At 37.5% G+C, this 13748-nt stretch overlaps 1 protein-coding gene across 1 annotated transcript in view; it reads left to right on the top strand.

Annotated features, from left to right (window-relative positions):
• Positions 1–13387, top strand: part of wdr17 (WD repeat domain 17) — a 77363-nt gene extending 63976 nt beyond the window's left edge. The window contains exons 17-30 of the mRNA XM_034302841.2: positions 2486–2641; positions 2816–2880; positions 3909–4041; positions 4242–4333; positions 4693–4792; positions 5670–5809; positions 6395–6415; positions 7924–8035; positions 9542–9683; positions 9918–10020; positions 10139–10240; positions 10378–10476; positions 10734–10917; positions 12045–13387. Coding sequence (XP_034158732.1) covers positions 2486–2641; positions 2816–2880; positions 3909–4041; positions 4242–4333; positions 4693–4792; positions 5670–5809; positions 6395–6415; positions 7924–8035; positions 9542–9683; positions 9918–10020; positions 10139–10240; positions 10378–10476; positions 10734–10917; positions 12045–12164 — 1569 coding nt within the window. The 3' untranslated portion in view covers positions 12165–13387. The remainder of the gene's footprint in view (positions 1–2485; positions 2642–2815; positions 2881–3908; positions 4042–4241; positions 4334–4692; positions 4793–5669; positions 5810–6394; positions 6416–7923; positions 8036–9541; positions 9684–9917; positions 10021–10138; positions 10241–10377; positions 10477–10733; positions 10918–12044) is intronic.
• Positions 13388–13748: the final 361 nt, after the last annotated feature.

Genomic DNA, 13748 nt, shown 5'->3' with positions numbered 1-13748 from the left:
CTGACAAAAAACATTATATAAATTCTACTCTAGTTACTAAGAAGTTAAACACTGTTTTAAATGTTGTAATCCCTACATTATATACACCTTAATTATGTTGTAATAAGAGAAAAGCCCAGACAGAAAGCAGTAGCAGGTTTTGGGGATTTTTGAAGCTCCTTCTGGTTTCTCACAGCAGTCCATCACTTCTCAGGAAACAGAAACTGATTACTCCTAAGACCAAACTGGACATGTCTAATCCCAGGTTACTTAGGGACACTGAATCTTCCTGCATAACAAAACAACAGTGTGTTGGTGGTGATTTCTATCCTATTTTCTGTTATTTTCTCAATGTGATACAGCTTCAGGAAATTCAGGAAATTAGTTAATGCAAAATTCATGGAATCCATTTGTTGCTGTATATATACATATATATATATATAATTATTTCTGAATTCTGATCCGATCTGATTAGTTGATTTATGCTCTGACATTTTTGGGTTTGCTCAAGCAAAACCTTTGTAATAGCATTATGTACACTCCTGTCAATTTTTAACCAAATGATATTTGATTTTAGCAGTACTGATCTGTGGTCAACTGATCTGTGGTCAACTGATAAAACCATATCATTTGATGCTCATTTGTACTATTTTAATCAAAAGAAGGCTGTTGCTCACAGGCCTCCCTGAGAATCCCATGCTCCACCACCAGACATCATCATCATCATCATCATCATCATCATCGTCGGAACATTACCATGGACGGTACCTTCCTGCCACATTGCTTACCCTCTGTATAATGTGTATACCATAGCCTTTCAGTGTTCAGAGGGTAAAGTCTCACCCTTCTTCCTGTGCAATTCCAGATTTCTTGGTTTGTGGACACCTGACCATCACACCCATATGTGGTTCTTCTCCAAACTGTTGCCACAAAGTTGGAAGCACACAATTGTGTAGAATGTCTTTGTATGCTGTAGCATTACAGTTTCCCTTCACTGGAACTAAGAGGCCCAAACCTGTTCCAGCATGACAATGCCCCTGTGCACAATGCGAGCTCCATGAAGACATGGTGTGTGAAGGTTGGAGTGGAAGAACTCGAGTGTCCTGCACAGAGCCCTGATCTCAACCCCACTGAACACCTTTGGGATGAACTGGAACACCGACTGAACCCCAGACCTCCTCACCAACATCAGCGCCTGATCTCACTAATGCTCTTGTAGCTGAATGAACACAAATCCCCACAGCCACACTCCAACATCTAGTGGAAAGCTTCCCAGAAGAGTGGAGCTTCTTATAACAGCAAAGAGGGAATAAATAAATGTTCAGCAAGCACATATGGGTGTGATGGTCAGATGTCCACAAACTTTTGGCAATTGCAGGTGAGTGGCCGGTCAGCTTATCCTTCAAACCATGAGCAGACTGTCTTTACAGGAGAGTGCATCGAATTAACAAAAACATCAGTGGAATATTATTAATTTTGCAAATCAAAAAAGCAAAATAAAAGCATGATAAATTAAATTATATCCCATGCACACACTACAATTTCATGACCTTGGTTTAGTATCTTGTAGCTCTTTGAAACGGTGCACACAATTAACTATCAGCGTGAGAGAGAAATAAATAAAATGCAACATAATAGGGTGTGCTGGATCAAGTGCTATTTTAAGTGCTGCTGAATAATGAGTGTGGACGCCATATTGTTAAATTAAATCAAATTTGTTAATGTGATAATTACAGCTAGGGCTATTCATGCAACAATACATTGGCAATATACTAGACTTCTGAATATAGACCTTTATTTTCCCTCTTGGGTTTTCCCCACTGGTTTGTCCGTTTGACTATGTTGGTCACATTGCCGGTGTTTGGATTTTGTCCACTTGCTTGGATTTTGGATTCACTCTTTGTAAGTAAAACACTCTGCACCTGAATACGACCTTGCCCATGCAGCATGCTTGCTACGTTTGTGCTGTAATCATGTGACGTTTACAACTTGTTATAACAGAAAATCTGTCTGATTGTTTTAGCATACTTAAAAAATGTCCTCCGGGGAAATGTTTTACTTTGATTTTGATTTCCCAGTTTATCTAAAATGAGCTCAGAGAAATTTGAAGAAAACATTAGATATAAATATGAGACCTATTTCAATAATTTCAGAACGAAACACAGAAGAACTCAGGAGCAATGGTCAAAGACAGAAATTCATGAGTAGACCAGAGAAATGGCAAAACCAAAGAATAATTATGTTTCAAAACATGAAAACAAGGCTCAGAACTCATGCAACCATTAAATTGGCAAGACTTCGCGCACTGACTAAATGTTTGTACTGGCTGTATATAGTCTATAAATAGGAAGTGTTTGATGGGCACTGAAGAATGAGATTCATGCTGGTTTGGAAGTGTAATGTCCTGCTAAGAAAGTCTGGTTTAGTTAACTTTTAGTATTACATGGTTGCTAATACTATTCTTATGATGTCATTATATTTCCTATTCTTCTACTTTCTACTGCAGTCAGAGGCCCAGGAGCTGACTATAGTGAAGATGTCGAAGTTTGGTGGAGGGATTGGAGCACCCAGTAAGGAGGAAAGACTGAAGGCTGCAGCAGAAATCCACCTGAGATTGGGACAGATCCAGAGATACTGTGAACTCATGGTGGAGCTGGGAGAGGTAACATCTGCTTTCACTGAATCTCATCATCCAGCTCCAACTCTTGAGAGCCACAGAAGCACATAGTTAATGTTTTTCTTTTTTTAGATGGTTGAAAACTCTGATGTGATTCTCACCATTAGTGTTTTGACTTTAAGCACCTAAAGATCATTAGCACTTCTTGTTTCTGTTTAGTGGGAGAAGGCGTTGTCCGTGGCTCCCGGGGTCTCCATGAAATACTGGAAGAAGCTAATGCAAAGGTGCGTTCCACAAAGCCAGATTCACTCGTTTCATTTGCTTTTATGTGTGTAATGCTAAGACAAATTCAGAATGATAAACTAACACGTCAATAATTATATAAGACATCAGAATAGAACATTGCTAGATTATGACTTAGATTAAGACTTGTGAATGGGATTCCTTTTACAGCCAGATGTTTATTGAAACAATGTCAAAATACACTTGAATCATACCGTATTTAAAAAGATTTATTGACCCCAAAAAGATATTTATTCATCCCAGAAGGAAAAACTTTTTTTGTAGAAAATATTTTAATTTTACAATTAAACTAACAATTATAATTCCACAGAAAGGAATTTTATACAGTTTGTAGTGCATGGTCATTTTTATATAGCTATATAAACTATACCATAGCTAACCTCTATACTCATACAAACATACAACAAAGATCATGCCTTCTAAAACTTAAGCATAGCATCATTTACATTTACAGTTAGACTTTTTGCAAATGTTCTTATTTATAGTGACTTACAAAATGATTTAAAATGATTCTAGCACATCAATGATTCATAACATTAAAGACAAATGCTAGTTTATTCAAGTGCTAGTGTGGTCTAAGTGGTTACAAAAAGAGAGTTGCATAAATATTTTTTGAAAACCAATACGAAATACAAAAGGTAATCAATGCAAAATGGATAAAAAGTGTTATCTTGACATTATCTGAAAAGGAAGGTCCTTAGATACACCTTTAGCAACAGTTCTGTAATAGTAGCTGATTTGTAATTTAGTTTGTGAGAGGGACTTTCTAGAGAGACTGAAATTTTTAAGATCAAATTTTCATGTCATTCTGAACTAATAAAGCGTAATCAAAACATACAAAGCCTCAGATTCTTTAATGCTGTTAAATAGGCCATGGTGTGAGTGAAAGAACTCCTGCAAAAATGTCATGGTGTTCTTTGCCCTTGTCTTGTCCAAGATTTTCTGATATTGGTTCATTTTGTTGTATTTAAAAGTTTAATCATATGTTGTTATGTTTTACATGCTGTAGGAGAGCAGATCAGCTGATGCAGGAGGGCAACGATGACGTGATCCCATACTGCATTGCCACAGGTGACGTGAAAAAGCTGGTGAGTTTCTTCACCTCCAGAGGGCAATTAAAGGAGGCGCTGCTTGTGGCACAGGTGAGTCTGTCCAGACGAATCACTAATAACTGTGATGACAAAGCAAACTATAAACTCCACCATAATAATAAGTAAGCCTGTGCATAGTGACTTCAGCTCACTGCAATAAACCTCTTGGGAAACATCTGTTTTATGGTTATTAACCAGGTAGCCAGTTTATTGTCTTGACTTGATACTATCTGTGTACATATTTTGATCAGGGAGCATGTGAAGGTAATATTCACGGGCCTGCGATTACCTCCATTAACCACTCAGCACCCACAGACAACGACAACATTGAGACCTACACTGGGCAAGTACACACACAAACACATGTTTATATTGCTGAATCTCGTTAGAATAAATCTGGTTTCTATGTCTTTGGTTCAAATAATAGTGTTCATGCATATATGTGAAAGGACGCTTTGTGGATCAAGACTTTGTCAGCTTCTGGTTACTGATCAGAAGGTCAGAGGTTCAAGCCCCAGCACCGGGTAGCTGCCACTGTTCTGCCATTAACCCTCTGTGCTCCTGGGATGCGGCGTCATGGCTGACCCTGTGCCCTGACCTCAGCTTCCTAGCAAGCTGGAATATGCAAGAAAAGAATTTCACTGTGCTGTGATGTATATGTGATGAATAAAGGCTTCTTCTTCTCCTTGTTCCTCTCTCTAGGCTGTTGCACGGAGTGTGTAGAGAACTCGCTGAGTGGTATTTTCAGGAGGGTTGTGCAGTGCTGGCAGCCTGCTGTCATCTGGCTGTAGATAACACAGAGGTAGTGTTTACATTTACTGCCTATTCAGAGACACAGTGCAAACAAAAAATGGTGTGGATTATTTCTAGTTTAACATCTAGAATGTTAATTGCAAATATTATAATTGGGCCATATTCAAATTTGGCCATTTAAATCCAAAAGTTATGTCTATATTTACTCAGGGAAATGTATGCGTATTCAGAGTTCATATACGCACCTGCTCAAGTCGATTTTCTGGACTCTTCATTCTGATCATGATAATTACCCGTGTGTAGTTCCCACCTTCTGGGTTGTAAGAGTTTTCTGGAGAAGAAGCGTTCCGAGACAGGGTTTTTTAATTGCATATAGACCACTACCTTTAAAAAGAAGCACTTTGCTTTTAAATGTGAAAACAGGGACAAAAGTGGACTGAAGACAGAAATAAGGTTTTTTCCTCTGTGCAAAGTGTACTATTTAATATTGGTCTCAAATGGCATTTCAGAGTTTCTTTGAGCGTATTTACTGCCAGAACCCAATTTTCAGTGAGGCAGATTGTGGTATCAGAAAGTGCATTCGAGCCGAGATCAGGTTCAAGGACAGAATTGCGAGTAAATGAGACATGCGTCTGTTTTACTCCAATTCCCCCTCACGTGTACACCTTACATAAATTCACCCATGAATAGTGCTGTTGCTACATCTGAGATCTGAATACACATGGGACAATTCTGCACAATTTTGGTATCATCACTGGGTGTGTTTAACTGAACTCTGAATATACAGCCACTGTGCATAAATAAAGATGAGCTATAGACTCTTACTGGACTGCTGCAAGCTAGGAATGGTAATATATGCATATATATTGTTGTATTTTGTGCGCGCGTGTGTGTGTGTGTGTGTGTGTGTGTGTGTGTGTGTGTAGCTGGCAATGGCCAGTCTGATCAGAGGCAACGAGCTGGAGCTGGCGGTGTGTGTGGGGACGGTGCTGGGAGAATCAGCGCAAGAAGCCACTCATTACGTCCTGGAGCTACTGGCCAGGAAATACATGACCACAGCTACATGGTAAGAGCTCAAATCACTTATTCAACACACACAGATCTAATTATAAGAATGTGAGAAAAAGCTTAATTATGGGAAATAAACTAATAAAATTGAGTTGAAAATATTTTTTTCATCATTATACTGTATGCCATGTGACATCATACAACTGTTTTAGCAGTTTTTAAGCAGTGGTTCTCAGCGTGGCATCCAGGGACCCGAGAAACACAGACAGGAGGTCCGTGATTTAATAAAAAAACTTTATTACAGTGATGGAAATCACAGAGAAATCATGGGTTCATTCAAAACCTCATACTAATACTAATACTACTACTACTACTAATACTAATAATAATAATAATAACTCAAAAACAAATTGGATAATTCAGGAATAAAAAGTTCTCTGGCTCCAATAAATAGTTATATATTATTGTACACATTTAAATAAGGAGGTAAATAAGGATTATGTTCACTTTAAAAAAAAAAAAATCGGTGGATTTTATGTTAAAGTTAAAGGTGACTCTGGATGCAGAAGGTTTGAGAACCACTGATTATAGTCTGCTGTGTGATGAGTGTTCTGGCTCATCTGCTCTGTTTTATCATCTCCAGCTTTCCATGCGTCAGATACAGGTATCACCTTTTACACATTTCTGTTTTTTTGTTTCGTTTTGTTTTTTTGCTGCATGCAAAATCCTCACCTCCATATCATCAGCTTTGTTATTTACTATAATCCTTTATTGGTATTCAGTTTAATCTCCAACACGTGATCAGCTGATTAATAAGCAGAATATGATTTTTTTTTTCTAAAAAGTTTTTTTTTTTTTTCGTTATGTCATCTGCCGTATTTTTAGAGCTTCAATTCAGTTCAATTTTATTTGCATAGAGCTTTTAACAATGGACTTTGTCAAAAAGCAGCTTTACAGAGATCTATAAATTCCAGATATAAATTTTTAATTGATAAATTTATCCCTAATGAGTAAGCCAGAGGTGGCAGTGGCAAGGACCTGAGCATAAGACGCATATTAATCTGTCATTTTAATAAAAATGTTAGCTTCTAGGGATGTTAGCTTCTGTAAAAGTTTCTACTTGGAAGGCTTTCTGTTTGGAAAACACATGTTGTTGTAGAGTTCTACGTAGAACCTTTAAGGGCTCTAACCTTGATACCGAGTGAGTGTATATCAGGCAACTCCATGTATTTGCTTTAGTGGATTACCTTGGTATTAAATAATCCACTTTTTAATTCAGAATTAATCTCTAGTAAATTAGGTGAGGAAAAAAACACTCAGTGTTGTGCTGTTGTAGGAAAATAATCAACAACGGGGTGGTGTGATGAAGCGGAGTTACTGTTACCGCATTGAAGTTGATTATTTTCCTGTAACAACATGTCACAAAGTGTCTTATTTCTTACACCACGGCAATTCGCCAAGACTAAATTTTAAAAAAAAAGATTAGATTATTTTACTATTTGACATGTTTTATCCATTTATAGTTACATGCAATGTTGGCGTTCCCTCACCGGCCTCGCTTTTCTCTTTCTCTTACAGTGAATAAGACCAAAAAAAAAAAAAAACGCAGCTTGTCATGTTACAGAGAAACCAGAAAGCTTTACATCTGACTGTTACAGAGTGCCGACACTGGAGACTCCTTCCATAAACATCTTAATAAAACATCTTTTTATTAAGAAGACTTCACCACATCAATGATTACACATTTCTAAAATCTGTTTCTGTGGCACTTCTGCCGTACGAGTCCCCGTGAATCAGTTGTTACTATAGAAACAATAACGTATTAGAGCGATAGGAAATATTTGTACTTAAACAGGACATTGACGATTATTCACTTTAAACAAGTCATTAAAGCGCTACATCCTCTGCTTCAGCTACAGTGAACGTATCTGTGGCTTTAAGGCTTTAATTAATTCCCAATAGCATAGCACATGGTTACACAAACACACTCTCACACACACACACACATATATATATATATATATATATATATATATATATATATATATATATATATATATATATATATATACATATATATATATATATATATATATATACTGTATACACCATGATGTGTTTGTGTTACAAAGTGTGTGTGTGTGTGTGTGTGTGTGTGGTTCTCCTCCACAGGGACTTGGCTGCCAGGCTGCTGCAGATGATCCCCGATAACGAGACGCTCTTAGCCAAGCTGTGTGCTTTTTACCCCGGCAGCTCGGCCGAACGAAACGACCTGCACGACAAGGTGAGTGACACGGCTTGTGACTTCACATAGTTTCAAAATGAAATATTTATTCAATTTGATATGACGATAATTCAGTAATTCAGCTCTTCAGTGAGGGAAGCTGAATAGGGAATAGGAGGGTTTATGATTTATGGTTATATTAAAGTTGAAATGAGGTGAGACTAATGAAAAATATTCTAACTGGGTTAGACAATGAAGTTCCATTGTATCCTTATGTTTTACTGCATTTCATTCTATTCTATTCTATTGAGTTGAGTTCAGTTCAGTTCTACTCTATTCTATACAATTCTGTTCGATATCATTCTACTCCATAGAATTTTATTTGATTTTTTCTTTGTTATTTTATTCTGACATTCAATTGTACTATTATTCTCTTCTCTTCTTCTCTACTCTATTATGTATATTTTATTGTATTATTCTATTCTATTTAGTTTTACTCTATACTATATCATTCTCTTCCATAGAATTTTATTCTATTTCTATTCTACTATTACTTTTATTCCAGCATTCTATACTATTATTCTATGTCATCCAATTGTACTATTATTCTCTTCTCCTCTATGTATATTGTATTGTATTATTCTATTTAGTTCTACTCTATATGATTCTGTTTTATACTATATCTTTCTATTCTATGGATTTTTATTCTATTTTTATTCTATTATTCTAGCATTCTATTGTATTATTCTATGTCATTCAATTGCACTATTATTCTCTTCTACTCCGTTCTGTATATTTTATTGTATTATTCTATTTAGTTCTACTCTATACAATTGTGTTGTGCTCTAGTGTATCATTCTATGCTATTCTACTCTTCTCTTTCTCAACACTATCTATAGTGTTTTATATATATACATATATATATATATATATATATATACATATATATATATATCTTCTATAGTGTACCCTATTCTCTTCTTTATTGTATTATTCTATTTTATTACATGCTGTTGCATTCTATTGCTTTCTACCCTACATTTGTATTCTATCTGGGGTGGTATTGTTCTATCCTCTAGTACTGTTTTGTGTTATTCTATTCTATAGTGCTCTATTATATTATCCTACTCTACTTTATTTTATTCTGTTCCTAGTGCTCCATTATATTATTCTATCCTACTCTACTCTTTTTTTATTTTATTCTATTTATTCTGTTCTTCTTCTCCTTCCGGCTGCTCCCGTTAGGGGTCGCCACAGCGGATCATTGGTCCGCATATTTGATTTAGCACAGTTTTTATGCTGGATACCCTTCCTGATGCAATCCTCCTCAATATTTATCTGGGCTGGGGTTGTTTCCTGGCCGGGAATCGAACCCGGGCCGCAGCGGTGAAAGCACCAAGGCCTAACCACTAGTCCTTCTGTTCTATAGAGCTCTAATATATTATTTTCTCTATTTTCTATTAGTTTTATCCTATTCTGTTCTTTCATGCTGAATGTTTGTATTCTATTCTACTCTATCTCATGTTTTTCTTTTCTAAGAATAGATTATGTGTTGTGTTTCTTCAGTGTGGTTTGCCGAGTTTGGAGGAGTGTAAGGATCTGGCGGAGGAGGCTCACAGTCAGGGAGAAATCTTACAGGCAGTGAAGTATCATCTGCTCAGCCCTGAACCTGAGAAGGCTCTCCCAATCGGCATTGCATTCATCAAAGGTGTGTGTGTTTGTGTACATGTGTGTGTTTGTGTGTGTATATGAACAGGTTTGTGGATTGCAGTTTGTATGTGATTCCACCAACTAAGAAAAAATCAGGTGTGTTATAGGAAGTGCAGATACACACACACAGACACACACACAGTAAAGCTACAAACATTTACATCTGCTCAGTGTTCCTACATGATCTGTCTCTCTTTCTTTAGATCACTGATGTTCTTTCTCTACCTCACAGAGCAGTTGAGTTGTCCTGATTGGACCGTGGACTCGGTTTATCCCATCCTCGACCTGCTGAGCTACATCAGGACGGACCGGCTCGTTCTGACCAAGTGCAGTGAGTAAGTACAGCAATGTTAACAAATCCCTTAATATCATATCAACCAGGTCTGTTCAGCATGTTGTTTCATTAGAACTCACAGTGTGTGTGTGTGTGTGTGTGTGTGTGTGTTCTCTCAGGGAGCGGAACGAGCTGCTCATTCTCTGCGGCTACATTGGAGCGTTATTGGCTATAGGAAGGCAGTACTCCAGCATCGTCCCTGCACTGTATGAATACACAAGGTGAGAGTGTGTGTTTATCAGCAACCTGATGGGAAAAGAGACAATCACAGATCATGTGACCAACTTCAACTACACACACATGGATCAGATCCTTTATTGTCTATTCAACTTTCTTTCTTTCTTTCTCTCTCTCTCAGTCAGTTATTAAAGAGGAGAGAAGTGGATTTACCGCTGCAGATTGAACAGCTATCAGTGGAGCTGGAGGCCTGGAGAGCCTGCACACACTCTCTCAACAAGTCAGTGACACACAACACACACACACACACACACATACACAGACACACACATTATGTTTCTCAAACTTTTACACAATGTGTCTGTGGGATCTTAAAAGCTCCCATATCTCTTATGTCATCTTAGATTTCAATGGTTTTAATCTGACAACACATCACACACACACACACACACGATATGCATTAGAAGTTTGCCATACACTAAGACACTACATATGCAATTGAGAATTAAATTACTAAAAACAGTGTTTCACACACAGAGGAGCGGAGGAGACGCCGTACACTCCTCCAACAGAGGCACAGAGGGCAGAATACACACTCCTCCTGAGCCGAATGAGGGCGGAGCCTCTGAAGGGTCTGCAGGGGCCGGACTACGTCACGGGCTCCAGCTTGCCCAGCCACTCGGACGTCCAGATCTCCTGCTTTACTGGCCTCAGGATACAGGCAAGACACACACACACACACACACACACACACTCACACACACACACCTGTTTTTCCACTGGTTTATTTAAGAGAAAAAATAGCTGTCGTAAATTTTTGAGAGTGTCATCCAAAGTATATCGTGTGAAGTGGGGGAGCCAAAACATTTTCCAACACATGAGATTCCAATGCTTGGAAAATGACAGAGATGTTTTTCCAGATGGGAATATCATGATCAGATGAGTCTTGAGTGTGTCAAAAAAGCGAATATTTTTTCAAAGCTGAGAGAGAGAGAGAGACAGAGAGACAGAGAGACAGAGCAAAAAATTCAACACCATCAGTGTAGTTTGGTGTCGTGTCAATGCCGGAAGCAGTGTTAAACTGCAACTCCCAGAGTACAGCACGGCCTACAAACATGGCCGCCAAGGACTACATTTCACAGTCATTACAGACACTCTCATGTTCAGGGTTACATGACTACTTATTGCACTCACCTGGACTCAATCACCCACACACTCATATAAACACCTTCACTGCGCCTTCACTTCACAAAGTTAACACTCTGTGTTGTTATACCGCTCCACACCAAGCCTTTGTTAATTGATTGTCTTTCTGGTTTTCTCGACTTGCTCTTGCCTGCCCTAGTCCATGCTGATTGTTGATCACCTGACCCTTGACCCTTGACGTATTTGTTACATTGTATACCTGCACTTGCGTCCGTACCTTCAAACCTGACATTTGGATGATAACATCATCTGAATCAGCGACTAGACAATATTAATATATTATTGAGGAATAGTCTACATTAAACCACAGCACTGATAAATTCTGGATTCTGATTGGTCAGAAGGAGTTGATTAATTTTCTATATCAGTATCTCTGACAGTTGTGTAGCTGCATCTCAAAGCTGCTATAAAGCATGTGAGAAGAGAAGCATACTTGTTTCATGGACATGTAACCATAAATGGTTAAAAAGTTCATTCTTTAATAAATAACAAATGTAATCCTTGGCAAATGATTGCAGTATAAGAGGAATAAAACATTTCAAGCCATGCTTTTATGGGAAAATAATCAACTTCAGGGTCTTTTTGCTATGTCTACACACCTGTGTTTAATGCACTAACATGGCCGCTCTCTGTGATTGACAGGGTCCCGTGTTCTTCCTGGAGGACGGCAAGTCATCCATTTCGCTAAATGATGCGTTGATGTGGGCCAAGGTGAATCCGTTCTCTCCACTGGGGACGGGGATACGCCTCAATCCCTTCTAAACACACACACACAGTCACATGCACACACTGTCTCATAGTCATACACATGTAGAGACAGTATTACATTCCAGTCGAGGACAAAGACACAAAGGCCACAATCTTGGGAAATGGACATGAAAGGAGAAACCAGGCTCGACTCGATGCTTACTGTTTATGTTCAGCGGCATGAGAACGCAGTTATCAGTATTTTCCCATCGCCATCACTTCCGATGGAATCATGAACGCAGCTGAAGGACCTGATTTTGGTCCATTTTTTAGATTGGATTTTCAATTGTATTAATCCTAGACCATGAAATAGATCTTTTCTGGAATCAACTCATATCCCTGGAGGAGCTGGTGATCATCTGCATATGATGAGTACTTTTATTTATTTATTTATTTTTTATTTTGCTTCTTGTTTTATTGCTTTAGTGCTAAACTATTTTGGTGTTAAAACCCACAACACAATTCCATGCCAAATGCTAGTGTGTGCTAGAAAAACCGTTATGACCTTACACTACAGTACTAGCTACAGTGTAAAAGTAAATCAGCTAATTAGCCATTAGCATACCAGAACACATAGCTACAACCTGATCCTAATCTCACCTGATTTCTAGCTAAATGTTGCAAATAACAACAGTAAATGCTAACTTTGCATTGTGTAAATCTATTTGTTGCTCAAAGCCATTTCTCCAGTGTTAAAAATCTAATGCATAGAGAATATTAACTCATGCTCAATTGAAAATAATGGCTATCAAGATGTGTACTAGCATGTAAGGGTTTCTTAAAATGCCCAATGTATTACTAGCATTCAGGACACCAGTTTAACTCCATTAGAACTAAAAAAAAAAACAAGCTTTAACATGTAGGTTAGATTTATGATGCTGCTTTCTATTCAGGGATCTTGGTTTTAGAGGTTTTTTTATATACATAAGTTCAAGCTGTGCTCAATATGTGTACGACGTCTGTATAACTGTATTAGGGGTCCAAGCACTTAGTTTCTATTGTGCATATAAAATCGAGATTGTAGTGAGTCAAACAAATTTTGGAAATTAGATGAGTCTATCCACAACTCCTAAGAGTTTGCCAAAAGGACCTTTACACTAGACTTATTTTTTTTCTTTTATTCATCTGAGGTTTGAGTTTGAAGCAGTTCATGAAGTCTGAACTCAAATAATCCAATTTCTTTTCTATTTTTCTAAAACTCTATATATGATGATGCATTTGGTTTAGGATTTGATTTGACTTTTGGTTTGAATCTTTGGTAAAATATTAAAAAAAAAAAAAAATATATATATATATATATATATATATATATATATATATATATATATATATATTGGCTATATTGGCTATATTAATGCAACACTCCTGCATTTGGATAAGCCTGGATTAGTCTACATCCAGTCCACAGATTGATCATGTAACTAACATTCCTGTTCTAATGTTTGCAGTCAGGGATGCATCGATATCTATACTGATCCAATATTGTATTCTTTTACTCGTACTCATAAAATTATTCAGATATCAGGTGATATTATGTGACGTAAGCCTTGTGTATGCTGTCGCGCTAATGAACAGACGACACAAAACAGCAACGATCTG

This window comes from Pangasianodon hypophthalmus, chromosome 3, assembly GCF_027358585.1.
Source record: "Pangasianodon hypophthalmus isolate fPanHyp1 chromosome 3, fPanHyp1.pri, whole genome shotgun sequence".
Lineage (NCBI taxonomy): Eukaryota > Metazoa > Chordata > Actinopteri > Siluriformes > Pangasiidae > Pangasianodon > Pangasianodon hypophthalmus.
This window is presented reverse-complemented; position numbering and strand designations above follow the sequence as displayed.